This window comes from Festucalex cinctus, chromosome 10, assembly GCF_051991245.1.
Source record: "Festucalex cinctus isolate MCC-2025b chromosome 10, RoL_Fcin_1.0, whole genome shotgun sequence".
Taxonomy (NCBI): domain Eukaryota; kingdom Metazoa; phylum Chordata; class Actinopteri; order Syngnathiformes; family Syngnathidae; genus Festucalex; species Festucalex cinctus.
In genome coordinates this window covers 9,165,296-9,191,142 of record NC_135420.1, presented here as the reverse complement: position 1 = coordinate 9,191,142, position 25,847 = coordinate 9,165,296, and the positions used below count along the sequence as shown (strand labels likewise).

The 25,847-nt window shown below is 38.4% G+C and overlaps 1 protein-coding gene across 2 annotated transcripts in view; it reads left to right on the top strand.

Moving 5' to 3' along the window:
- Nucleotides 1–214: 214 nt before the first annotated feature.
- Nucleotides 215–25,847, top strand: part of jak1 (Janus kinase 1) — a 49,612-nt gene continuing 23,979 nt past the window's right edge. Inside the window, exons 1-10 of one of the 2 annotated variants that reach the window (XM_077533350.1) lie at nt 215–377; nt 991–1,105; nt 12,897–13,108; nt 16,870–16,993; nt 18,945–19,098; nt 20,796–20,959; nt 21,305–21,573; nt 22,087–22,202; nt 22,524–22,691; nt 22,855–23,012. In XM_077533350.1, coding sequence (XP_077389476.1) covers nt 12,919–13,108; nt 16,870–16,993; nt 18,945–19,098; nt 20,796–20,959; nt 21,305–21,573; nt 22,087–22,202; nt 22,524–22,691; nt 22,855–23,012 — 1,343 coding nt within the window. In that variant the 5' untranslated portion in view covers nt 215–377; nt 991–1,105; nt 12,897–12,918. Of the gene's footprint in view, nt 378–990; nt 1,106–7,859; nt 8,158–12,896; nt 13,109–16,869; nt 16,994–18,944; nt 19,099–20,795; nt 20,960–21,304; nt 21,574–22,086; nt 22,203–22,523; nt 22,692–22,854; nt 23,013–25,847 lie in introns of those variants that run through there. The other variant, XM_077533349.1, reaches the window with a different exon arrangement.

The following is a 25,847-nucleotide window of genomic DNA, read 5'->3' as shown; positions in this document are numbered from 1 at the left end:
TTTGCTGGCACCCAACTCAGGCACGGCTCTGTCACTGCTCTCCTCAAATAGGAATGATGCACTTGTAGTACTTGTTGCAAGCCGTGTAACTCCGTCCCTGAGCTGTCAAATATTGCACACGCCTTCAGTCAGTAAGCAGACTAATCCATAACAAGTCGGGGGATCAACCTGCTTCCGGTCCATTTGAAACATTTCCCCCCTCAATTCTCCTTTCCGCAATCGGAAGTCTATTTTTAAAACCGTGATCATCTTGTCACATGGCTTTGGAGAATTCAATAACAACAAAAAAATGGCGACAATCACGTTGCTCCGTGTGCTCTTGCTGCGTCATTAAAAATATTCATGTAAACACGGGACGCTAAACGGGCGGAAAGCAGGTAAGTGAACCAAATGATACTAATATATACTAATGCTTCCGTGGTGTTCGTAAAATTAAAAGATGATAATAGCATCTTGTAGCATTCTGTTTGTTTTTATTCAGAAAGGGGTGTGTGCCCCTCTGTGTATGTGTGTGTGCGCGCAATGTTGGGCGTCAACGTTTGGCTGCACACTACTGCGTATCATTATTTCACTTTTTTCTTATGTAAAACCATTGATCACCACTAAAATATCGATATGTGATCCTGTAAATACTGTCGCGTTTTTTTTGTTTACTTTTCCTTTTTTAAGTGCAACATTCAAGGGTACTTTTGTCATATTATCGACGTCCTTATGGTTGTTATTGCGTAATAGCAGTTTACAGTTTAATGTCGCAACGCTCTAGTCTTTACATATGGAAGATTTACCAGGTTGGCGGTCACTGTCAGGTGAACGCCACAACATTTTTTTTTTTTACATGAAAATATGCAGTAGGTGTTGACAAACATATGTGTGACAACACGTTTGCAATGTTTGTGTGGAACATTGTCGCCATTCACGCCATGCGTGAACATAATGTGTCTGTCTGTCGGTGGGTTGAGCTGCGGGGTTAATGGAGTTGTTTACATGAAGTGCAGAGGGTTGGACTGAGGAGGAGGAGTCGCCACGTACAACCGACGCCACCCGAGGGGGCGGAGCCTTCGACGAGAATCATAACAAGTCTGACGTCACTCGCCCTTTCCAACTGGTATGAATAATGAAATACACTGTCTTTGCCATGCCTTAACAGGAACAAGAATGAGGAAGGAAATATTTTGATGAGATTCTACACTGAGGAGAGACCTCTGCCATGGGAAGAAGGAGAAATTCACATTTTGGGGAAATTCACTATTTTGGAGTTAATCCTTGTCACCGTTACGTTATTCACAACAGCAAAACTGATTTCTAATTGTGACGTGCCACTGTCCTGCCCATTTTTTCTGTCGACTTTCACCAAAGTTCAAAGAACAGGATGAACTGTTTTCCGGCTAATAGAGCTTGCTGATGAGCTGATCATTTGAGTCAGCTGTGTTGGAGGAGGGAGACTGAAACAGGCAGGACAGTGGCTCTCGAGGACCAGGGTTCTCTACCCCATTAGACCGTGAGCCGTAAATAGCTTCTGTTATTGTTTTCTGACAACCATCTGGGGTGTTGATGAAAATCTGAAAAAATGTACCCAATAATGGGCTAAACCAGTGGTGTCCAAACCATGGCATGGGGGCCATTTGCGGCCCGCCGTCCATTTTTCAGTGGCCCGCGACATATGCTAAAAATGGCATTTGACTCAGTTCAAATAAAGTAAATAAAACAAAGATGTTTGGAGATAGTCAAAGTAAGAAGGGAGGTATATCGAAAAACAGGTGCCATTAAAGGTTATTTTAGTTAACTAAAACTAATGAAAAAACGAAAACTAAAATTAAAAAAACAATATTGTTACCAAAATAAAATAAAAATAAATAAATGCTTTTAAAAAAAACGAAAACTAACTGAAACTACGTTTTCTGTTTACATAACTAACTACAACTAACTATAATTATAGCAAACGTGTTTCGTTTTAGTCTTTGGAAATTAATTTAATGCATGAGCCTTTGGGGATGATTTTAAATGTGATTTTTAGTAGATTTATTTTGATATAAACGGGAATAATGACGTTTGAAAGTATGTCACACAGAAGTGACATCATCTAGAAGCAGCCAATAGAAAAGCACCTTCAGATGACGTTGCGCCCATGGTGTTTTTAAATATTGCGCACAAGTAATACTCATTTTTGGGGGAAAAAAGTAATACTAATACTGAAACTAACAAACTAAACTAAAACTAAGCATTTTTTAAAGAACTAAACTAATAAAAACTAACAGAACCACCCTGAAAACTAATAAAAACTAACTAAAATGAAAAATGCCCAAACTCTATTAACTCTACTGCCATATTACAAATAAATTGGTTTATATACCGTAGTATTTTTTCTAAATATGCAAAAGCACAAATAAATTATTTGTACAATTGTTAGGACTAATACAATTTCTCTGGCCCTTGCGTCCTTCTGATTGTATGTATGTGTGGCCTTCAAATGAAAACGTTTGGACACCCCTGCTCCAAACTAAAGAACATACTCTTTTTCACACGCGCAAATGTTGCACATTATCTAGTACCGTTCTGCTTAAGAATCAGTTGCATGGCTCCAGACTGCTCCTAAATGTTGGTATTTCCCCCCTAAAATTTAAGATCATTTAAGGTAAAAATTTCCATCTAATCACGTATGTGTGACCAGTAAATTTGCTTCTGTGACTACTTTAAGTTTAGCTTTAATTTCAGAAATGTGAGGGGGGCTCAATTAGACAAGGACCCTTTATTTAAAAAATATCACAATATTGTTAAAAAAAAAAAAAAAAAAAAAAAAAGCACAATATTGTGCTTTTGTACATAACAGCAATGCATATAAACCACCTACAATCTCAAATAACAATATTGAGGCACTTACTTGCTCATGCAAGCACAATTGATCGCTTCACAAGCAGATTTGGTTCCCCTTCATCTGACAATTAGCATAGATTTTAAACATAGAAGGCCAAAAGATCCCTAATGAAAATTAAATTGCATTAACCCCTTAAAATTCGGATGGTCTCTGGCGGGCAAACATTCTTAAAAAAAAAATGTAAACTATGTCGATACTCTAAGGAACAGCTTCAAACTTACTTTGAATGCAACTTTTTTTTTTAAAGCATTTTCGGCAAAATTGCCCGTATGATAAGGGGTTAATAAACTAGCCACTAGAGGGTGCTAGAACTGCACAAATGGAAGTCAACCTGACTTTCTTAACAGATGTGGTCCTTTTAAATATTGTGAACATGATGACAACGATATTGTGGCAGTTTTAATACCACGATATCACGATATTGCCCTTATTGTTACATCCCTAGTGGCTATAGCTGCCCCATCCAAGCCCTGGTGTAGCGCCATCCCTGAATTTAATTTATTACAGTACCTTTCACCTGATTTTATTGTGTTTGGAACCTATCTTGTTATCCAAAGAACTCGCTTATTCACTGTTGTTCTTCTTCTTCTTTGCTCTTTCTGAAACACCCCAAGATGACCAAGACAGTAGCCCTTCTTTTCAAGTAGACAATACTTTAACGCAATCTTTTTGCATCTTGGTGCCAAGCAACTACGTTGAAGTGATGCGTCTTGACTGAGACACATGACTGAGACAGACCAAAGAAGCAGAAGAAATTATGAGAGATTTATTGCCGCATTTACACGCACACAAGTGAACTATAAGCCATTTATTTTCAATGGTGATGTAAGATGAGTTTGAACTGATATTCGACTGGTTTTGTCAAGGAGAATTAAATAATTGTTCCGTCGTCATTTTATGGTGTGTGGCACGTGCAGCTGTCAACATGAATGATTATTTAATTTAACAATGTAAAATATATATTTGCAAAATTATGCCCAATTATGTATTTATTTATTTATTCTACTTGGGCTATTGTCATTTTTCTCCTGAACCTCAGCGCACAGCCTCGGTACGTCAGGTCTGTAACACATCACCTTAATCTTGACACATGATTGTAAATTGTCATCTGTGAGGTGTGAGGAATGCTTGGTTGTATTATACTGTAGTTCATCGGTGTCAAACATTCGGCCCACGGGCCGAATCAGGCCCACAAAGGGGTTTAATCCGGCCCACGACCTTGTAAAGTAAAAATAAAAATAAAAATTGTAATGTCGGACCAATTAATCAGCCAGCCACAATCAAATATATAAATGAGTAAAGAAACTTGCATGAGTAATGTAGATGAGTAATGTAACTTGTACACAGAATCGCCGTGGAAGTCATTATTTTACACACCTTAAAGTTATGGTTTGTTTAAAAATAATAATAATAATAATAATCATAGACCAACATCCATCCATCCATCCATTTTCTTGACCGCTTATTCCTCACAAGGGTCGCGGGGGGCGCTGGCGCCTATCTCAGCTGGCTCTGGGCAGTAGGCAGGGGACACCCTGGACTGGTTGCCAGCCAATCGCAGGGCACACAGAGACGAACAACCATCCACACTCACACGCACACCTAGGGACAATTCGGAGCACCCAATTAACCTGCCATGCATGTCTTTGGAATGTGGGAGGAGACCGGAGTACCCGGAGAAGACCCACGCAGGCACGGGGAGAACATGCAAACTCCACCCAGGAATGGCCGAAGCCTGGACTTCATAGACCAACATAAACGAGTTAAATACGACACAAATACAATCACTGGTAACACAAATACATATGACCGGGATTAACGTCCTTATAACATCATTAACTGTGTCACACAATGCATTCTGGGAACTATATAGATGCAAAACAGTAGATTTAACACGTCCGGAACTCATACAGCCAAAGTGTTGCCATGTTTTATTTGCATTCGTGTTTTTTTTTTTTTTAACAATAGATTTCAGTTGAGCTTCGGAATTTAGAGCTGGCCCAAAAATCGCAAAAATCTGCGTATAATTGACGGCAATTGTTTTTAAGTTATATACCATTATTTTGCCGATTTGGCCCACTTAGTAATATATTTTCCTTCATGCGGCCCCTGAGCTAATATGAGTTTGACACCCCTGCTGTAGTTCATTTGGCAACTACAGTACCATTAATGTTCTGTTGTCTTCAGAAAGTTTTCTTTTTCTTGGATTTATCGATGGTTTACTCAGTTACCAGTACCACATCTCCATCAAAAAATGTTACTTTTCACCTGTTTTAGCCAAGAACTAAATTATACTTTTCGCTGCTGAGCCAATAGTCACATACAATGTGCATTGTTTACAAAGTAATTCAATATGGCGGAGGGTGGCGACCATACTGGCATAGTGGCATGGATATAGCAGAAAACTCAGAGGTTGATGTATATAGTATTGTGAGTTTTATATATATATATATATATATATTACCAACACCATCACAATATTGTGATAATTATCATATTGTGAGGTTCATATCATGATAATATCGTATTGTGACCTTTGGATGTCGTTATATTCCTAATATACAGTACTCTGTTTCTAACATTTTATGGCTTCCTCAGCATTATCAGGTTGTCTCCCGACATGCAAGCTTTATACAATTAATATGCTTTATATTTATGGCATCATTAGAGACTTCTTCATGCTAATATGTACTGTAAATGTAATCATTAATGACAGTTTTTGGCCTACATTGTTTACGCTAGTTATTTTATTTTTCTCTGTGTAGCAGAACCTGTAATGGAAAGTCCAATAAATGAGCTCACTAAAGGCACTTTACATTTAGTGACTTGCTGACTCATGAGTGCTATGTACAGTATACAGTCTATAGGAAAACCCCCCAAATTTCCTGCCACTGGCCAAATGGTAGTGAGACGAGTTACAATTACAGTAAAAGTTTCTCAAATTTTGACTGAAAATGTGGTTCCTCGCCAAGAAGCAATTTTATAGTTGAGCATAGCACTCTACATAAACAAAAGCAGTGATTCCCAACCACTGTGGCCCATTGGAGTGATGTCAGTTGGTGTATGCATTATGAATTAACCAATATAACGTAATTGATCTGAAAATTATCATTTAAAATCCATGTGTTACAAGTATATCAGCTTTGCGTTCATCACAGCACGCATACATTTGTGATCAATTGAGGTGTGATTATTATTTCAGATACCTTGTGACATTTCTGTTTAGTGGTATGCTGTGAGATTTTTCTAATGTGGAATATGGAATATTTATTACAATAACCATAAAACAGCCCCTAGCTAAGAAAATGTATGTATGACATTATTTGTATTGAGTTCCATCAGTAAAGTGTATAATAGGCAAAAGAAAAAAACGATTTTTGCACACCTGTGAACCATCATCCCACAGATGATGTTGGAAGACGCGTGGAGTGTTGGAAGACGCCTGAAGACTTCTAGATTTGACAGGCTGCCCTGGTTCAGTTATCACAGTGCTGATGCTGTCCCCATCGAAGGTACAGTACTGTGATAACTGAAGGATGGCTGCCAACTTGACACTTACACAGCGGACCAAACGACATTCAGGCTTGGCACCGATAATGTGAGTTTGGAAACAAAAACTGTTGCACTCATTTACATGTTCAGTACCCTATTTGATCAAGTTAGTACAGTACAATGTGTGACGTGGTAATATGTTTCTTCTATTATGTGTTTCTATAACAATAAATATATCTTCATTTCTATTCAAATGTGTAAATGCATTTTATTAACTCAACATATTTTTATTTGAACCACAGTTTCACTCGTTTGGACTCGTGCAGTTGTGGGAAGTAATAACTATATGCTTACTGTGCTTGAGTAAAAATTTTTCAGGCATTTTACTTGAGTATCTATTTGATTAACAATTTTGACTTTTACTCACTACATTTAAACATGAATACCTCTACTATACTCCATGTTTTGTCAAAATAAGCTTGTTACTTTTTTAACCTCTGTGGTAGATGACACAATGTAAAAAAAGACAAGTGTCGGTAAATAGAGGTATTGGTAATAAAATGGTAGTCTGATTGCACGACTGGGATTTTCGTAGGAAAAGCAGGAAGGACAGCAAAATGGAGGAATGTCAACCAACCAGGTTCATTAACAAAAAATATGCAGCATATTCAGGGACGTAAGATTGTGACGCCTTCTTTCTTTCTTTTCTTTTCTTTTCTTTTCTGAGAATTGTTTTATTTATGTCTCTCAAGAATAATAGCCTACATGCTGATTGCGCATTTGCCTGCCGAAAACCACAAGCTTCTGGCATTCAAAATATTTCCATTGAATCCAACACATATTTTTCAGTTGCTATCATTAGAAAATGTAGCTTTTTTTTTATTTTATTTTTTAATGCCGTTGAGAACCTTAGCAAAGCAAATGGGGATATGATGCTTTAAATGCATAGAAAGTACATCCAATGTAAGCTAGCTCTTGTTTTTCTCTCTCTCTCTTTTATCTGTTGTAGACCTACCTCCAAAACAAGTTATTTTAATGACTGTAAATAATTACTTTTTTGAGTCTGTATTTTACTTGAGTAAAGGAGATGGATCAGTACTCAACTTATTAGGACTTATGAGTGTGAGCATCTAATTGCCAGCTCTGGTCACGTGTGGTAGGATTACTGAGGAAGTCCCCTGCATGAGTCTATCGTATATCGTGGCGTGAACAACTCAGTTCAGTTGTCTCATTCTAACCTTTGATTCGGGCACGACAGGTACATTTATAAATGCACACAATTATTTTTAAGTAAAAATATGAGCCACAAAATGACTAATAAATAAATAAATTGTTACCAATACCTTGTTGTGCTTTTATTAGGTTTATTGGATTAAATATGCGAGTTGCATTAATATGTTAAGGGTTTAATTAATCATAAAATGTTTTGCCTTGTCCAGGCCAGGGCGTGATATGATGACGTCATCAATAGTGACGGCCCGAAGAGCCAATCAGCGTCGTACCTCACATGGCCGCTGCGTGGTTTACTGGAAAGGGACGCTGCTTGTCAGGAAGGTTCAGCTAGATTTTAACTCTCTTTATCTCTTCGAAACTCTGAAAATAAAACCGATTGAAAACAAGTGCCGTCGATCGTATATGTTTTACTAGGGTGTTTTGTCGTAAAATTCCTTATGAAGGAATTTTAAAAGCCTTAAAAACAGTTAAGGTCCCTTTTTTAAGTTGGTCGGAGCGTCAAATGTTCTAGACGAAACGGAAGTAACCTGCCAGCTGCCTGGCAAGACAGCAGCTTTTTGGTAAGTGACTGCATCGCGTAACGTTTAAGTCGAAAAAGATGTCATTTTTAGTCATGTCACGTTCGCATACACTGTTGTCATTTACTCTTTTTTTTTTTTCTTTTTTTTTTCCCCGCGTTGTAATAGTGAAGCTTGTTTGCTTTACTTACTGTTACGGACTGCAGTTGACGGAATATGTCAACCAAGCTAGGATAGTTCAAGTCGACCTAGCTAGGGTAGTTCAAATGCTAGCAGATAGATATGTGTTCTTGTGTCCGCCGTGAGTCAGTTTAGTGTTATCAGCTTTCTCAGGAAGATGTTCGAGGTCCTGCTGGTGTCGAGAATGAATACGCGATGACATGATGTCACTACTGTGTACGTGACAAGGGCAACAGCAGAACCTTATCGTGTGTTATAATGCAATAATAGCTCCTCAATTACTAAGCCAGTAGAGTACACTGCGGTGTGAACTAATGGGCACCTGTTTCTGTAAAGACTTTTACGAACTGCAAAATCATGAACGATTTGCTCCACCATAACATTCAAATAGTCTGATTAAATAGGACTCGTCATATGGTAACTGAGATGATCGTGTATGTGGATGCGCACTGGTTGTACAACGAAGTTCAGATGGGATGACAGAATCAATACTGTATACTTCCTGTAAATGTTCTACGCAGTGATTGTCATTTGTCATATGAGTTGAGGTTGTCGCAGTAGTATGAGTACTGTGCCTGTCTGCAGTATATCTTGCTCCCCAGCAGGGATCGACTGGGATAAGAAAACTGCATCTCATAATTAGCAGACCAACAATCGACTAATAATTTATGTATATGTGCCCCTATTATCAATAAAACATACACATGTTCTTGCTAAAAATATTGTGTTTACTTAGCCCTTGATGTACCCGATTGTTTCAGCCCATGGAATAGATGAACTGCCGGGTACCAAAACAACAACAACAACAACAACAACAACAACAACAACAACAACAACAACAACAACAACAACAATAATAATAATAATAATATATATCATTATGCACAATAATATCGGTGGTCGATAATTATCAGCAATTATCGACCAATTTGACATCAAAGAGATAAACCAGATAAAGAAATCGACCGAGTTGTGCCCAACTCCTCAACCCCTCTCCTCTCCTATGGCAGTGTTGCGTATTTGTGGCATCACAATGCGTGCAACCTCGTGTTCACATAAGATGCATCATAGCGACATGGCAGTCGCCAGTGTAGGCTTTCTTTACTGTCTCCCCAAAATGTTACCCTTGCAGTTTTTTGTTGCGTTTTTATATCATGACTGTTTTGTTTTGGCAAACTCAAAATGAGTTACTGGTTGTCTTTGAAGCAGCTATATCAATAAAATTCAGCTTTTGCAAACAATTGTGCATTCATAATAATAATAATAATAATAATAATAATAATAATAATAATAATGGTGCGTTGTGGAGTTACTTTTTCACCCGTTACTACCACTTCTGGCCTCAAGCGTAACTGCAGCCTCTGTGTCAAGCTCGTGCGAGTATGTGCGCTCAAATAAACTCAATTTTTCATTTTTCTTGGAGTCTGAGCTGGACGTTTGGGCTATGCTCACTGCCGGCCTCTTTTTACTTTTTTCCCGTATAGCGATCTCAGTTGTGTCATATGCTAGCTAACACAACACTGAACGTTCCTACTTACGTTTCGATGTGGCTCAGTGGAAGAGTGGTCGTCCTGCAACCCCAGAGGTTGTGGGTTTTATCCCATGCCATTGTGACCAGTGTTGCCACAGTTACCTTGAAAAAGTAACTTAGTTACTTTACTGATTACTTGGTTTTAAAAGTAACTAAATTGCGTTACTGATTACTTGATTTTAAAAGTAACTAAGTTAGATTAAAAGTTACTTTTTTAGTTACTTTCAGCAGCTGCCGATAACACCATCTCAACATAAAAATAATGCAGTAGAAACGGAGTTCCAAATACTTTATTGAAAGTGCATTTTTAACATGAAAATAAAGTTTTTTTTTTATGAAAAACAAAATAGGCAGTCTCTCTTGACTTCTTGTAACGTAAATACTTTTTATAAAACAAAAAATAAAAATCTATCCAGGTTGAAAATGAAAATCCCCTAAATTCCTCTATTGTTTGTTTGTTCCGCTATTCCAGTGTGTACACATGTATCAGTTTAAATATTTATTAGTAGTTATTGACAGTTATAATTGTTTTTTGGTTTGTTTGTTTTTTCTCTTCAAAATAAGGATCAGGAAAACAAAAGGTTGATAATTTAATATTAAATATAAATATTTAACCTTTAGACAGACACCAACACAATTAAACAGAATATTTGCACATTGTGAAGTATTTCAGAAACATAAATTTAAGACATGAAATAAACCTACCGTCCAGCCAAAAGAAATATGAAGCCACCTTATGGAACAATAAATCTATCAAACACATTTTAACCACTTAATATATGCAAAAATATTTCCAAAAGTTCATTTCCCTTTTTAATCAACAATTTTTGTATTTAACAATTTTTTTTTCTTTTGTCATCACTTTCATTTTTGGTTAATGTATGACATCTTTTTTTGTTTTTTTAATCTGAGACACGATGATGACCACAGAATCACTACTGTTTATATTTTGGTTTTTGGGCTGTCGTAATCGCGGGCACGTCTCAGTTCTCCTATCTGCTGCTCATGCTAGTTGTAGACATTGACAGGGAGCCACAAACTGAGAAATGAGATACTTGCAGTGTGCTTTTAGCTTAGCTGGTGTGTTGGCTGTGGGACATACCTGTGTCGTTTGAATCCATGCATTGGATCGTCACGGGAGTTATTCTTTTTGGCTCGCGCGCAGTACCAACGCCGGCCCGGGACATACAAGTGCACCGAGAGGACTCGATAGCCATGGGAAATACCGAGATGTACGGCACCGGCTTCTGCTAACTGTCTCCATTTGTATGTTGCCACTCGTTGCGCGCGTGCGCGCCGTGTCGCGAGCACGGAAACACGGAAGTAGCTTGAATGGTGATGCTACTGAAATGTAAACAAAACAAGTAGAGCACGGCGCAGAACTCTTGCTATTGTTATGAAAACCATAAAGCCTCACTCGCAACCGATACGGTCGTTTAGCTCCCCTTGACGAACGATGGTTCGGTCGAATCGTTTTTTTGTTCCACCCCTACTGAAAACGTAACTTGTCTGACGTCACTCCCCCTGGCGAGAGGGCGGAGACGACCTCATCCCATAATGCTTCACGGACCAGTTGAGGATGGAAATAAATTATTTTTTTTACCACTTTTATGGTCCATAATGCACACTTTTTTTTTGTTGTGTTGTGTGCTGTTGGTTAATAAAACTAGTAGTAAAAGTATCATCACTTTTATTTTGAATGTGCAAACCATTCATGACCAGACCATGGCTGAATTCAGTGTGGTGATCAATGACTTCTGCCTCATCGTAGTTAGCAGTAGTTGTTTGTGACTGTTACAACAGTGAGGTAGTTTGCCTTCTTCATGAAAATGTGGAGTACCGCATTGATTCTCTGGACAGTAACTTTAAGCAGACTACTTTGTAGAATAAAGTAACGCGTTAGACTATTAGTTACTTTAGAAAGCAACCTTTTTGAGTAACGCGTTACTAAGTAACGCGTTACCGGCAACACTGATTGTGACCACCTTGAAGTATCCTTGAGCAAGATACTGAACCCCCAGTTAGTTGCTCCTGATGCTGCGTCATCAGTAGTAGGAGTGGGAAACTCACGAAACGATACGACATGCGATACAAGGCTCACGATAGTGTTGCACGGGGTACCGGTACCAGTACCGTACCTCGATCTTTTGGCGTCAAAAGCGGCTCGGTAGGAAATCACAGTTATACATAGAAAAAGCTCAGACAACTGACAGAGCGACATGTGACGCATTTTTGAAACTTCCCTTAAAAAAAAGTTGAGGGTGAATTATTTTGTTCCCAGTTTGTAGTATTTGACTAATTGGGAGTGGAATGGAGAATAGCAGAGACATGCACGGACACTCAATGTTATGAGTCATTGAAATACCACTATATTATCAATATTTAATACGGATGATATCAAAGGCAGTCAAATACAGTACTTCAACAATATGGCATGCAATGTGAAAGCACATACAGTATACATAAATATATACAATATGTACATAAATTAACATGTATACATCCTACTGTTTTGAATTAATAACAAATAAAAAAATAATAATGCTTTTGCTTTGTTTTAGATTTTTGTCGAGGTATCGCTTCAGTACCGGTATCGAGGTATTTTATGCAGGTAGAGTATCGAAGTCAAAATTTTGGTATCGTGACAAGTTGACAACACTAATCACATCAAACTCGTGCACTTCGTTTTTAAATAGTTCAAATCACTTGGCGAACAACCATTCCATAGTTCAGGTTTGCCAGCCTCTTGCCCAAATTCAGTCACCCAAGTTTAACTATTGCTGTAGTAGTTCAACGTCGATTTCTCTGAGGAAAATCTGGAATTGAGGGTTGATGAGGATTGCGTGAGGATCTGAGGACAGTCTATTTCTGGTTCTTTGGTCATCATAAAACTTGACCTCTTAGCAATCAGACACAAAGCTGAAATTGTACAACCACATGAGTGTTTCCATTTAGAGGCATTATATATTTCCATTGCATATGCATATGCATTTGCATTTGCATATTTCCATTGCATTATATACTTTGTTTTGTATAGCAATTCAATTAATATTGTCATACCCAAATTCAGGGTCTGAATACCACTTCATTCGATGATGGAGTTGAGCAGGCAACTCTGTGGAAAAATGTTGAGGTCCAACAGCAGGGCCCAACTCGCCTCTTCTCCTTCTTCCTCTTGGGGTTTGGAAGTCCATTTCTACTTACCGGACGTACATCAGCTGGAGTTCTTCAAAGGTTGCTACACTTCAGAAGATCTGTGTGTGGAGGCTGCAAAGAAATGCTGTAAGTGACTGTTTGGCTGGCAAAAAGAAGACCCTGTTTCAATGATTGTTTTAGCCCTCCTTTTTCAATGTTTAGTACTAAAGAGACTATTTGTGCTAGGTGTTGTGATACATTGTAAGTGGATACACTATCCTTTACAAGTATTTGAATAGTGAGGCCAGTTTCTTTATTTTGGTTGTAAACTGAGAACATTCGGGATTAACATCAGAAGCTAAAACATGACATTAAAGTTGCTTAATGTAGAAATTTTCCAAAAATATCTTTACAATAGTCTTTTTATTTGACCATTCATGACTCACACATCTTCTAATTAGAACACTTTAGCAGCTATAAGCTTACAGCTAAGGCTTAGCTGATCACAATGGGTACTCCTGTAGGCCTCTAGCTAATAGTCATCACATTGGATTCGGGTTTGAATTTCCCCACCCTCAGATATGACATCATGTGCGGGTTGTGTACGTAAAAAAGGGAATGTGCAGTTTTATTTTTCGGCCACACGTTGCACTAGCGATTTAATTTCCTGCATTGAACCTTTTATCTAAAGTTGTCAAAAAAGTCGATTAATCGTGAACTAATCAGTTTCAAAAATGCTTTTGAGTACATCAGTGTGTGCCTTCATAATTGTTTAGTTGTTCTTTTAAATCACTAAACAAATAATGTCAAATAAACTACAATATTTGGTTAAACAGTAATGGGGTGGTTTAATGGAAAATAAAATTTTATCTGAGTGTTCAATTAATTGATAGAGTAATCATTTAAAAAATATTCAATAGGGACACTCCTACTTTTAGCTCAGTTTTCTGCTTTATTTACATTTGGATGTGATACATAACTTAGAAGATATAACTTTGTTTGGATCCACCCATTTTTATGTGGGCAAATTTATTGAATTGTGTGACTGGCAGGAATGTATTATTGTGTGTCTAATCAACGATTATTCAAACAATAAATAATTAAATTTTTCATCCAATATTTTGTGTAACCAACATAAAAACAAAAGCTATGTTCAAATATTCAATTAAATCTAAAAGTGAGAGAAGAATCAGAGCCATTGCAACAAGTATTTTGAAGGTCATGACGATAGAAACCACTGCTGTATTACATAACAGATGTCAAATGGGAAGATCAAAGAAAACAACAGCAGTCGATGATGGAAGCATTGCAAATGTTGTAAAGGCACCAAAACAATTGCTAATGGCATCGTAATGCTAGGTTCAGACCTTTCGTGGGTTTAGCTATTCTCGCAACATGATTACATATTAAGTCACTGCAGTTTTGGAGATAAGTGTGAATCTTATTAGATTTAAATTGTTTAAATTCATAATCGTCCTGAATTACTGCAAAAATCGAGATTTTATTTTTTGGCCATACCGCCTAGCCCTTGTTTGTAACCCACGATCAAACTCAAACAAGGCTCACAGTGAAGTGACATTTCATTTTCGGTTTGAACGTAGCATAAGAAACTGTAGATTGTAAAATGTGGGAGTGAAGCTTTCACATTGTAATGCTGGCAGAAGTACAAAGGCTACACAAGTAGAAACCACTCATTATCCAGAAGAATAGAAAGGCCAGGTTGGAATCTAAGTGCAAACTGGCAAGCTAAAAACATCTGGGAGAAATAGGCTGATGAAAACACTTATAAATGTTTCCCAAAGAATAATTTACTACCATACGTATTGTGTTGTCACATTATGCTACAGAATTGTAAAGTGCCATCATGTCATCAGCTGATTGCCATGTCAATTATGAACATGAACATAATTGTTGCTAAAGAAATGGATCATTTTCCACTTAATACTATCACGGTGGATAGTTTAATAGCCTTCATTTAGTTGGTGTAAAATCAGATGACTTGCCCCTTTAGAAGCTGTATAAAGGGTTTTCTGAAACCATTAGTGAGTCAGCAAATTGTGTGGCCTAAAAATACAAAGCAAAAATATAAATAAGAAATCAATATTGTGAGGAGTCAGAAAACCAGCCGCTATCTGGTCTGACCCACTTCCACCTCCCCCACTACAGTAAAACTGCACATTTTAGCATGACCTTGTGGGCAGCTTAATGCCGATGTCAGACTACACGAAAACAGCCCGATTTTAGCCCGACCGACGTGTCGTGGACAAACGAGGCATGTCGTAAACGATTTTGGGTTGTCTTGACTTTGCGTCGCTCGTGTAGTGTGACACGTTCAACAATTGGTCGCCTGTTGTCCGGGACGGTTCACGACCATCACGACGAAAGTCTAGCATGTTAGAATTTTTGCTCGTCTTGACGCATAATGTGACATACCTACGTCGTTGTCCGTTTGGTTCCACAGCATTGACCAATAGCGAGAGGGAGCGAAACGTCAATCACACACTGAACAGCACTTTATGGCTCTTTTTATTTATGTATCCATTTGTTTATTTATTCGTTTATGTATTTATTTATTTATCCCCTGGATATTTCATGGTATGGGGCCAGGCAGGTGCATCTCGAGGGGGAAAAAAAAAAAAAAAAAGCGCCCCGCTGCAGCGCAGCGGCTGCATGGAGCGCGCACGCATCCGTGCAACCCGTCAGGCAACGGCAACGTGAATAGAGGACCAAAAAATAAATAAATAAATATATATATATATATATATATATATATATATATATATATATATATATATATATATATATATATATATTGTGACTGTTGTTCTAATAATTTTCATTGATTTGGGCATATGAGTAGGGATGGGCACATATTTAGTGAGGATCGATCACATTTTCATATAGTCGGGCCAGGCCTCGCCGCCTTATGTCACCCGCTCTCACTTGAAAGTCCCCCCCCTCTCGGAGTGAGTGGCGTACTATCCAATGCACCGTACTAAAACAAGTCAAATAGGAATAAATGAAGCAGTAAAAAATACTTAAACAATATAATATTTCAGTGTTTGATAAAATAATAAAAGGAGATGTCATCCCGCAAATTAATTAACAAAATCTGCTATATTACCCCGCCGCATATAGCCCTAAATAAATTAAAATACAGTGTTGGCTACTAAATCATATTTTAAACACTATTGGGAAGCAGGGAGCGCAAGCAATGCGCTCACATCACACTTGTCCCATGCGTCCTCCATTCACGCAAACACTCCCTGTCCGTGCCTTTTTTTTTTTGTCCCACCTCCCCGACAAACAGTGGCCGACGCGTCTCTCTTAGTAAGACAACACGCGATGATCGGCTGGTGTCTTGACGCGTTCAGACGTGTAGTGTGACAACACGCCCCATCCACGACACGGAGCGAATTTGTCAGGTAATGTGACAGCGCAACTGTCGTGTAAGAAAATCGCGTAGTCTGACATCGGCATAAGGCACACCTGTGCAATAATCAAAACTGTCTAATCACCATCTTGATATGCCACACCTGTGTGAGGTATGGATTATGTCAACAAAGGAGAAGTGCTCAACAACAAAAGATTTAGCGTTAGATTTGTCAAGTCAACTTTATTTATATAACCCCATTATCATGTAAAGAAACAACTCAGTGCTTTACAAAAAAAATAAATTGTGAACAATATTTAAGAGAAAATACCTTCTGTGTACAAAGAAAAAATTTTCATTTAGAATGGAAAAATTGTAGCAAAAACAAAATTGTTGCATTTACATGTATATTTTTGTTTAGTGTATACAATGTTTAGGGGAAAATGTGAACTATGAAAACATTCTACGTGGTGGGATGGGCTGGACAAAGGGTTTCATTTTGATTGTTTTCTCTGTTATTTTCCCTCTTCATCAGCAATTTCGCCATTGTGCCACAATCTCTTTGCCCTGTACAATGGAGTGACGGGGATGTGGTGCCCGCCTAACTATGAATTCAAGATCACAAATGAGACCAATATTAAGCTGCACTATCGCATGAGGTAAGATGGACTTCTGTTCATTGCATTTCATTTCAGTTAATATTATGATGTATGGTAATCCTCCTTTAAAGAAAAGTCGACTCAAAAATTTTCTTTTTAGTCCTTGAGTTACGCCAGAGTTCCATTCCTATGCTAGCGATGTAACCTGAATTTCAAATTAAGTCGAAATTTCCCCATTAAAGTCAATACAGTCTTCCCTCGCTAAAACGCGGTTCACTTTTCGCGGTCTCGCTGTATCGCGGATTTTTTTTTAAGTGCAATTTTGCATATTTTTTTACAGTAATATACCCATTTTATAAAATTTATGAAGGTTTGAACATTGTCAATGTTTGAACAAGAGAGAAATGTGAGAACATGTAAATGCCTCAATGAGAAAAGAGTATAAATTGTGCGGTCGGGGATTTTAGAGCCTTAAAACATTTATAAGAGTTGTAAAACATAAAGCTAACTACTTCGCGGATTTCATTTATTGCGGGTATTTTTTGGAACCTAACCCCAGCGGAAAACGAGGGAACACTGTATTTCCATCAAAATAATTTGCATAAAAATCTAAAATGCATACAAATAAAAATTGAATTTTAATAGAAAAGATGCTTACAATTACTGCTTATCAGTGGATGGAAAAGAAGGGGTGGGGGGGGGAATGTGGAACAAAGAGGGCGAAAAATCCAAAGATCCTCCCACAAGTGCACAAGCGCTAGCACTAGCTAAGGGCTAACTCTAGCGGACGAGGGGAAAACACTGCGGGCTATATGGCAGAAGAGGAGCCAAAATGGCAGACGGGCCAAAATGGCGGACCGGGCGCAACCGTTGTAAAGTCGAAACGGCTTAGGTCGAGTGCTCCTTAACTCGAGGACTCCCTGTACTCTCAAACAAAACAGCCTGTCGTTACTGAATGCTTAACATCTTTTATTGACTGCTTGAAGCAGCATAAGGCACCAAGCCCGGTAATAAAAGTGACTTCACTGTACTCGTACTGTATATAGCCTCTGCAGTCACCTGAGCAGTGTCGTTAACATTGTTAGGGGAGATTTACAAGTACAACTAATTTGCAATAACCAGGGTTATTATAGTTTTTGATTTTTTTCATTTTAGTTGGTTTTTATTTTTTATTTTTTTGTTTTGTTTTTTTTTTAATCATTTTTTTTAAATTTTAGTTAGTTTTAATTAGTTTTCAGGATGGTTTTGTTAGATTTGAGTAGTTTTAGTTATTTAATAAATGCTTAGTTTTAGTTTAGTTTTGGTTAGTGTTAGTTTAAAAAAAAAAAAAAAAGTATTTTTTTTTTTAAATTTTATGTGAATTAGTTGTGCACAATATTCAAAAACTACCATGGGAGCGATGTCATCTGAAGGTGCTTTTCTATTGGCTGCTGCTAGATGACTTCAGTTCCGTGTGACACATTTTCAATCGTCCTTATTCCGGTTAATATCATAATAAATCTACTTATAATCACATTTAAAATCATCCCCAAAGGCTTATGCATTAAATTAATTACCAAACATGAAAACAAAGGACATTTTTGCTATAATTATAGTTAGTTTTAGTTAGTTTTGTAAACATAAAATGTAGTTTCAGTTACCGGTAGTTTTCGTTTTTTAAAAAGCATTTTCATTTTTATTTTATTTCGTGAACGAAATTGATTTTTGAATTTTAGTTTGTTTTTTCATTATTTTTAGTTAACTAAAATGAACTTGCCAATAACGTATGATTCCTCCATATCAATGTTAGACCACAGCCTTGAAGGAAAGAGGATTAAAAACGAGGAGCAGGATATGAACCTTTATTGACAACATTTCTAAGTTATGAGTGGATATAAATACTGTATCAAGATGAACAAGCTAAATAAATATATTCAATCAGTACAATCATCATGTTAATTTTAAACAAGTTTAATATCTGCATGATATTGCTCTGTAAACTGTTTTGTCCCTATTTTACTTTGACTCTCAGGTTCTTTTTCCGAAATTGGCATGGTACCAATGAAGGTGAGTCTCCGGTTTGGAGACACTGCATCAGTAAACTTAAAGGTGGCCTGAGCCAGCAGAAAACACCAGAAGGAGCACCACTCCTGGATGCTGCATCACTTGACTATCTGTTTTACCAGGTATTGAACGTGCATGCATGTTCTTTGGGGAGAGCTGGGGTGCAACCTGGACGAGTGTCGATGTCAGAACACATCTAACTGGGAGAGGTGGGGGTGTGCATGATTAGGCCAATGCGTGTTCATAGATTGCAGTGTGTGCTCCCCTTTAATTCAATCAGCAGCTCATGCAACCCCAAATTGTTCTTTACAATAATATGTTGTATGTGTTATTATGTTGGTGTAATAGTAGTTAAGCAGAAAAAATCCACTCACTTTTATCCATCTCGGGGGCATCCATTTTGCCACTTGCTGGTGACTGAAAATAACATAAAAGGGCCCAGGTATCATGGCATAACTTCATAAAACAGGTGACTTGCTGCATCAGACAAGTTTAAGACTATCAGTTTAATACTTTAGTTACGCTTCAAATTAGTGCATTAAATAAAGCTCCACTGGAAGTTGCGACGCAGTTCGAGGTACAGTAAAAGCTTATAGTAAAGAGCTAGATGCTAGCTGTGATGGAGTCATGATGTTTTTAGCTGTACATTAAAGCCTGAAAATTGAACTCTATAAAGCCGCACCACCCGTCTGCCTCATAAAAGCAAGAGAGGGGCTTTATTAGCTATTCAAAACAGTGAGTAATAACCAAATTGGGCAAAAATGACAATGATGCTGCTGAAGGCGCCAGCAGCGATCGGCAAGTTGGTTGCGCTCGAGGCATTCCTGATTCTGAGTCTGAAATCAAGAAGGCAGACCACCTGCTGTCCTTGGCAACAGCAGGGTGTCAGAATAGATGGAAAGGTTACTCTTTAGCTGATCCCACCTTCCTTTTCCTTCTATGCTCGTGCTTGGCACCTCAAGTTGGCCAAGATAGCTTTACCAAGAAGTTGCCTAGCATAGAATGCCTCGTTATTGTGCACCGCTCAAACGGCTCTGTAGGAATTTTGGGCATGGTGAACTTTTACAACAGATTCATTCCCCACACACCTCACATCATGCAGTCCTTGTACGAAGCCCTGCGGGGAAAAGGGCCCAAGGATGAAGTGGCTTGGTCCCCGGGTATTAACGAAACTTTCGCCTATGCAAAGGCTGGGTTGCCCAACACATCTCTGCTGGCGCACCCCACCACTCAGCTGGCCCTCACGATGGATGCATCAGACTAAACATTGAGACCAGTGTGTGAGCAATGGGTGGGCTGAGCCTGATAACCATTGGCCTTCTTCAGCAGCGTGTCAATGAGGGGAAGTACAGCACTTTTGATAGGGAGCTCCCGGGCCTCTTCCTGGCCACCCAACACTTCCGATTCCTCCTGATGGGCTGCCAGCGCCAGGTCGCTGACATTTTCAATGCCAAAGACCTTAGAGCTGTTGTCTGGAAGGCTGTAATGTCGGCTCATTGCCGGACATCCAGCACATGACGAGCAACGTAGTTGTCGTTGCCAGACTGCCTCTCCCGGTCGGTCGCAGGGGCCGCTCACCTGATGCTTGATTCGGCTCCCATGGCCGCTGGCCAGATCACCAACTCTAAAGCTTACTTGTATTAGAGCAAAACCAGGAGTTCCTGATGATGGGTTGTTAGATGTCAAAGCAGTACAAACTAATTGTTGTAGTTTACAGTTGAATTTCAAAACGTACACTTAAGTACCAAAATACAAATAAACATTTCTCGTCATTAATTACATTGACTAATTTTCACATCTTTTCATGTTTGTCTTCCAGGGCCAGCATGATTTTCAAACAGGTATGGTACCTCTTCGAACATGCCTGTCTGAGATTGAGCAGCGGGAGATCGAAAATGAATGTTTGGGAATGGCTGTGCTCGCTATTACCCACTATGCAATGACCATGGATATGCCCCTGTCCACTGCTTCTCAGAAATTCAAGTAAGATATCCACTTACATCAACGACTGTCATGACTCTCTTGATCTTTATCCAGTGAAGCCTGTAAAAATGCAATTTCTGTAGAAAATGAATAAATAGAGCTGGGTATAGATTATAATTTCCTCAATCGATTCAATTTTGATTCACATTCGATTTAGATTTTTTTTCTCAATTCGATTCAATTAATTTCCCTTCAATCTGATATTGATTAATTTTGGAACAGCAATTCTGCTTAAATATTAATGACATGATAAAAAAGTCCACAAACATCAAATTTCACATTAAATTTGGTAATGTGAAGTATTTCTAATAGATTTCTTTTTTTTGTCTCTCTTCATTCCTCCAGCTACAGACAATTCATTCCAGAGGCACTAGATGCAAACATAAAACAGCGTAACATTTTGACCCGCATCCGCATAAACAATGTGTTCAAGAAATTCCTCAGTGAATTCAACCACCGAACAGTCAAGGTCGGCGACATCACTCTGTACGACCTGAAGATTAAATATTTGGCGACTCTGGAAGGGCTGACCAGTGGCCTCGGCAGTGAGCTCGTGGAGCCCATTTCGTTGAGTGTATCACAAGAAGCAGATGTCATGAATGGAGGAAATTTTGGTAAGACTTTCAACTTCCATGATTTTCTAATTCTTGGACACTGAGAGAAGACTGCTTTTTTGCCTTTTTGTGACAAATGTTCGTCAAAAAAAAAAAACTCCAAAGGGCCACTTAGCCACCTCTAAAAGTAGGAGATGAGGGAAGAGGGCATAGGAGAGGCAGCATTAAAATGTGCGGTTTATGCCTACATGTAGTTTAATTAAATACCAGTGTTATATATATTATTAAAGTATTAAATATATATTAAATACCACTGTTCTCAGAGGTGCTTGTGTTTACAGCACTCTTGATAGGACTCTGTCAAAGCACCAAAAGTAGGTAAATGTTACTTTTAATGCCTTATCATACTAATGTGATTTCGGATTTGAAATAACTCGATATATTCGGTACAGAACAAGTGCAAACCAGCTGTCACTGTCTGGGTCATTTAATTAAAAGAAAATAGTAAACCAGACAGTTGATAAATCACTTTCCAGTATTTTAAACTAATCTTTGTATGTCTGTGTTTTACAGTGTATTACAACCAGATCCAAGAACAGAGTCCAAACCAGAGCATGAATATTTGGCATGATGTACAAGTATGTGTATCTGGTACAACAGGCATTTCCTGGAGGAAGAAGCCCCCCACAGTAAGTGAAGCTTATCATCTTATGAACATTTCGTCCCAGTAGAACAAATAACAATAACAGCAGCACTAAAAACATTTCCTGAAGTCAGACTAACAGTAACAGTTTGTACAGTCTATAGTTGTGCTACATTTACATGATGTTATTTAAATATGTATTTGCCTGTTTCTAATTGTGCCATTTAAAATTGCTTTTGTGCTAAACTACGATTCTGATAAAATGTGCATTGTACAGCAGAAAGTATCAAATGCCTGTAAAACAGTCACCTGAGTGCATTTGCTGAGTGTACTTAATTAGCGTAAGCTGTGTATGTCTTCAAATTAGATGCTGGTGATTTATAAAGGCAAGTCAAAGAAGAACAAGCTAAATGATAATCTGAGAAAAAAAGAAGCTGATGAAGGCTGGGAGAAATTCTGTGACTTCCATGAGATCATGCACGCTTCCATCAAAGAGGCCACAGTCACAATTCATAGACAGGACCACAAGAAAATGGTGAGACAAACAGCACTGGAGACCACCACGATCAACCTAAAGTCTGGCAAATGCACTTCAATCTGCTTGTCTAGTTGACCTTATCTGTTACAATTCACCTTGCTTGTCTGAGCTTTAACAAATAAGAATAAGAGTGACGTTTAATCACCCTTTGTTTCATCAGGAGCTGCATATGGCATCTTGGTCTGAGGCTTTGTCCTTTGCAGCCCTGGTGGATGGGTACTTCAGGCTAACAGTGGACGCCCACCACTTCCTCTGCAAGGAGGTGGCTCCCTCTTCGGTGGTGCACAACATCAACAATGGCTGCCATGGCCCCATTTGGTTTGTTCTTGTGGTTTCATTGGTGCACTTTTCTTTTGTTTTTTTTGTGTGTGCACTATTTGACCTTGTTTGTAATATTTATCTTCACATTGTAATTTTTGTAGTCTGAAGATGGGCATTCAAGGGTTGTTTGTGATGATGCCTGTGATTAAAATACTTAGTTTAATTCAGCTCATTTTGTAAATACATACTATGGCTGGACTGCCTACTGTATGTTTGGCCCTTTTCCAATATTCTTCCCTTATTATTTCTGATATGATCCTAGCTGAAAGATAAAAATGAGACACATTTTATTTAGAGATAGACCGATATGCTTTTTTCAGGGCCGATACCGATTCCGATTATCGGTAGTCAAGGAGGCAGATAACCGATATTTGAAGCCGATATTCATTTGCAGTAAAAGTTAAAATGTTGGCACCAAATTTTTGAATAATGCAAACCCTAACCGTTCTTTACAATGGATTCTCACACTGCACTTTTCATTTTACATCCTTCTATCTGCAATAAGACGTTGGTGACGGGGGGAGTTAAATGTGGGGGCCAATGTGACATTACCTTTTATAGCATTTGGGATACTTGTAGTTTTTTTCTATAAATGTTATATTTTTATATTTTGAAGTAATAGGAGGAACCCTGTCATTCAAAATGTGCATCAGCTGTGGCATTACTTATTACTACAGCAAAAAAAAAAAAAAAAAATTCCATGAGAAAAACTATTCATCCCTGAACACCATACAGTTCTTGTAGACCTTATTATAATTATTGTTATTGTTACCATATAGACAGTTTTGATAAGCTGAGGATCTTAAATCGAGAACAGCAATATCATGCTACTCCTCTCTACAAGAGAACTGTCAAAAGACACTTCATCATGTAGTTTAGTGCCACTTAGGATGCCCCAATCAACGCAGAAAAAGGTAGAGTAAAATAACTTGGTTATAATAATAGTAAGAATAATTTGGTTAAACAGACATTGTTGCGGTGGACCGCTGCCACTTTCTGCTGTTTAATGTGTTTTACACTTATAGACACGTGTGTGTATATGGGCCCACTATTCTCTCACTACTGTACTGTACTGTATCACTTAATGGCACAGATGTACTTGTCTAAATAATAACTGGGCTGCAACATTGCTAATTCACATTAACAAGCACTGTCTTAGCTGTCCACATGAATAGTTACTAACACACGAGAAAGTTATACAACACACCAAACATGAGCTCATTATTCAAAGTATGAGGCACGTAACGAAATTACATCACTGAACATTAATTGCAGCCGACTACGGCCGTAGATGTTACATATTAGTGGCATCCATTGAGAGCATAATGTCCCAAATGACGGCAGACATGACGTGAAAAGAGAGACAAAACGAGCAAATAAGCACACTATACTTTAGTGCACTTCTCTACTAATGCCAAACATACGGAAGAGAACACGTTCGTGTAGTTAAACGGTGTTTGAGACACTTAATTAGTTACGGAGCGGACTTTAACGAGGTGCACAACGAGCTGTCAATCAAATCGACGTCGAAGCTTAAGGCACACAATGGCAAACCAGTGCGACAAATAAACACAATATAAAGTAACTAAACGCTATTTAGTGTCACTGTGGCATCTCACTGCATAATAACCGCTATGCAACAAGTAGTGGACGTGACCCAGAATGCAATGTGTGCGTCACGAGAGGTAAATATAATGACATTACTCTACTCTTAACATGGAACTAGACAATATAATAATGACAACTGTTAATATTTGGAACCTTTCTAACAAACATTATTTACTTAATTAAGTGAAAATGTGTGTGATTCCCTCCCCGAGTAGTTCAAGTAGCGAATTAGCTACTGGGTGTTAGCCATGCTAAGCTGAACACACCACTGTTAGCTAGCGGGGATTCAATGCAAGGCAATGCAGCTCCATTCATATCGTGCATTTAATACACAACATAATTCAATGTGTTTAGCTTATCATGGTGAAACGATCGGCGGAGTCTCTTCTCTTTTAACTTACCTTCGAAGCATGTGTCTGTCGCGTTGTGTCCGTGGGTGCGTGTGTGACCGGCTACTGTAATACAGGCATACACTACTGATTGGTTCTCGCTCTTGCACGGCTAACCAATCAAATGCTGCTATGGGCGTTACATTGCTGGAGTTGGACTCCATAACAGACAGAGACGCTCTGGGCTGCATTCGAAGCGAAAAGACGGAGTTTTAAATGGATCGCTCATATCGGCCGTCAGATTAATAAAACAGACCGATACCGATATGTACCAATATGTCAAATATCGGCCCCGATTATCGGCCCGACCGATTATCGGTCTATCTCTAATTTTATTCAACATTACCAATCAAAGCATTCCTTGTTCATGCTGTTATAGTCTTCAAAGATATGAGGGTATAGCTATATATGGGGCCTGCTCTACTAATCTTCCAAATCTGGTATGCCTGTGGGCAGACTGGGCAATACAGGGTTTTTCCTGGCTCAAAAAACAGAGGTGGTATCACCCTATGATGGGTGACTACCGAATATACCAGGTATCGGTATCGTTGCCAATACAGTCTTATTTTAAGGTATCGGTGCTCGCAGCGGTGGCCGATACAATTTTAGTCCGTCTTCCTGCAGCTATTTTTTGATCACGAACTAGAAATTAGAAATTATATGAATACAAAGTTGCTGTTAATTTTTGCCATTTTTTTTTTTAAACTACAATCATTAAAAATTCATCCACTAGTTCAGGGTTGGGCAATCTCGGTCATCGAGGAATGGAGTCCTGCAGGTTTTGCGTGTTTGCCTTCTCCAACACAGCTGATATATGATCAGCTCATCAGCAAGC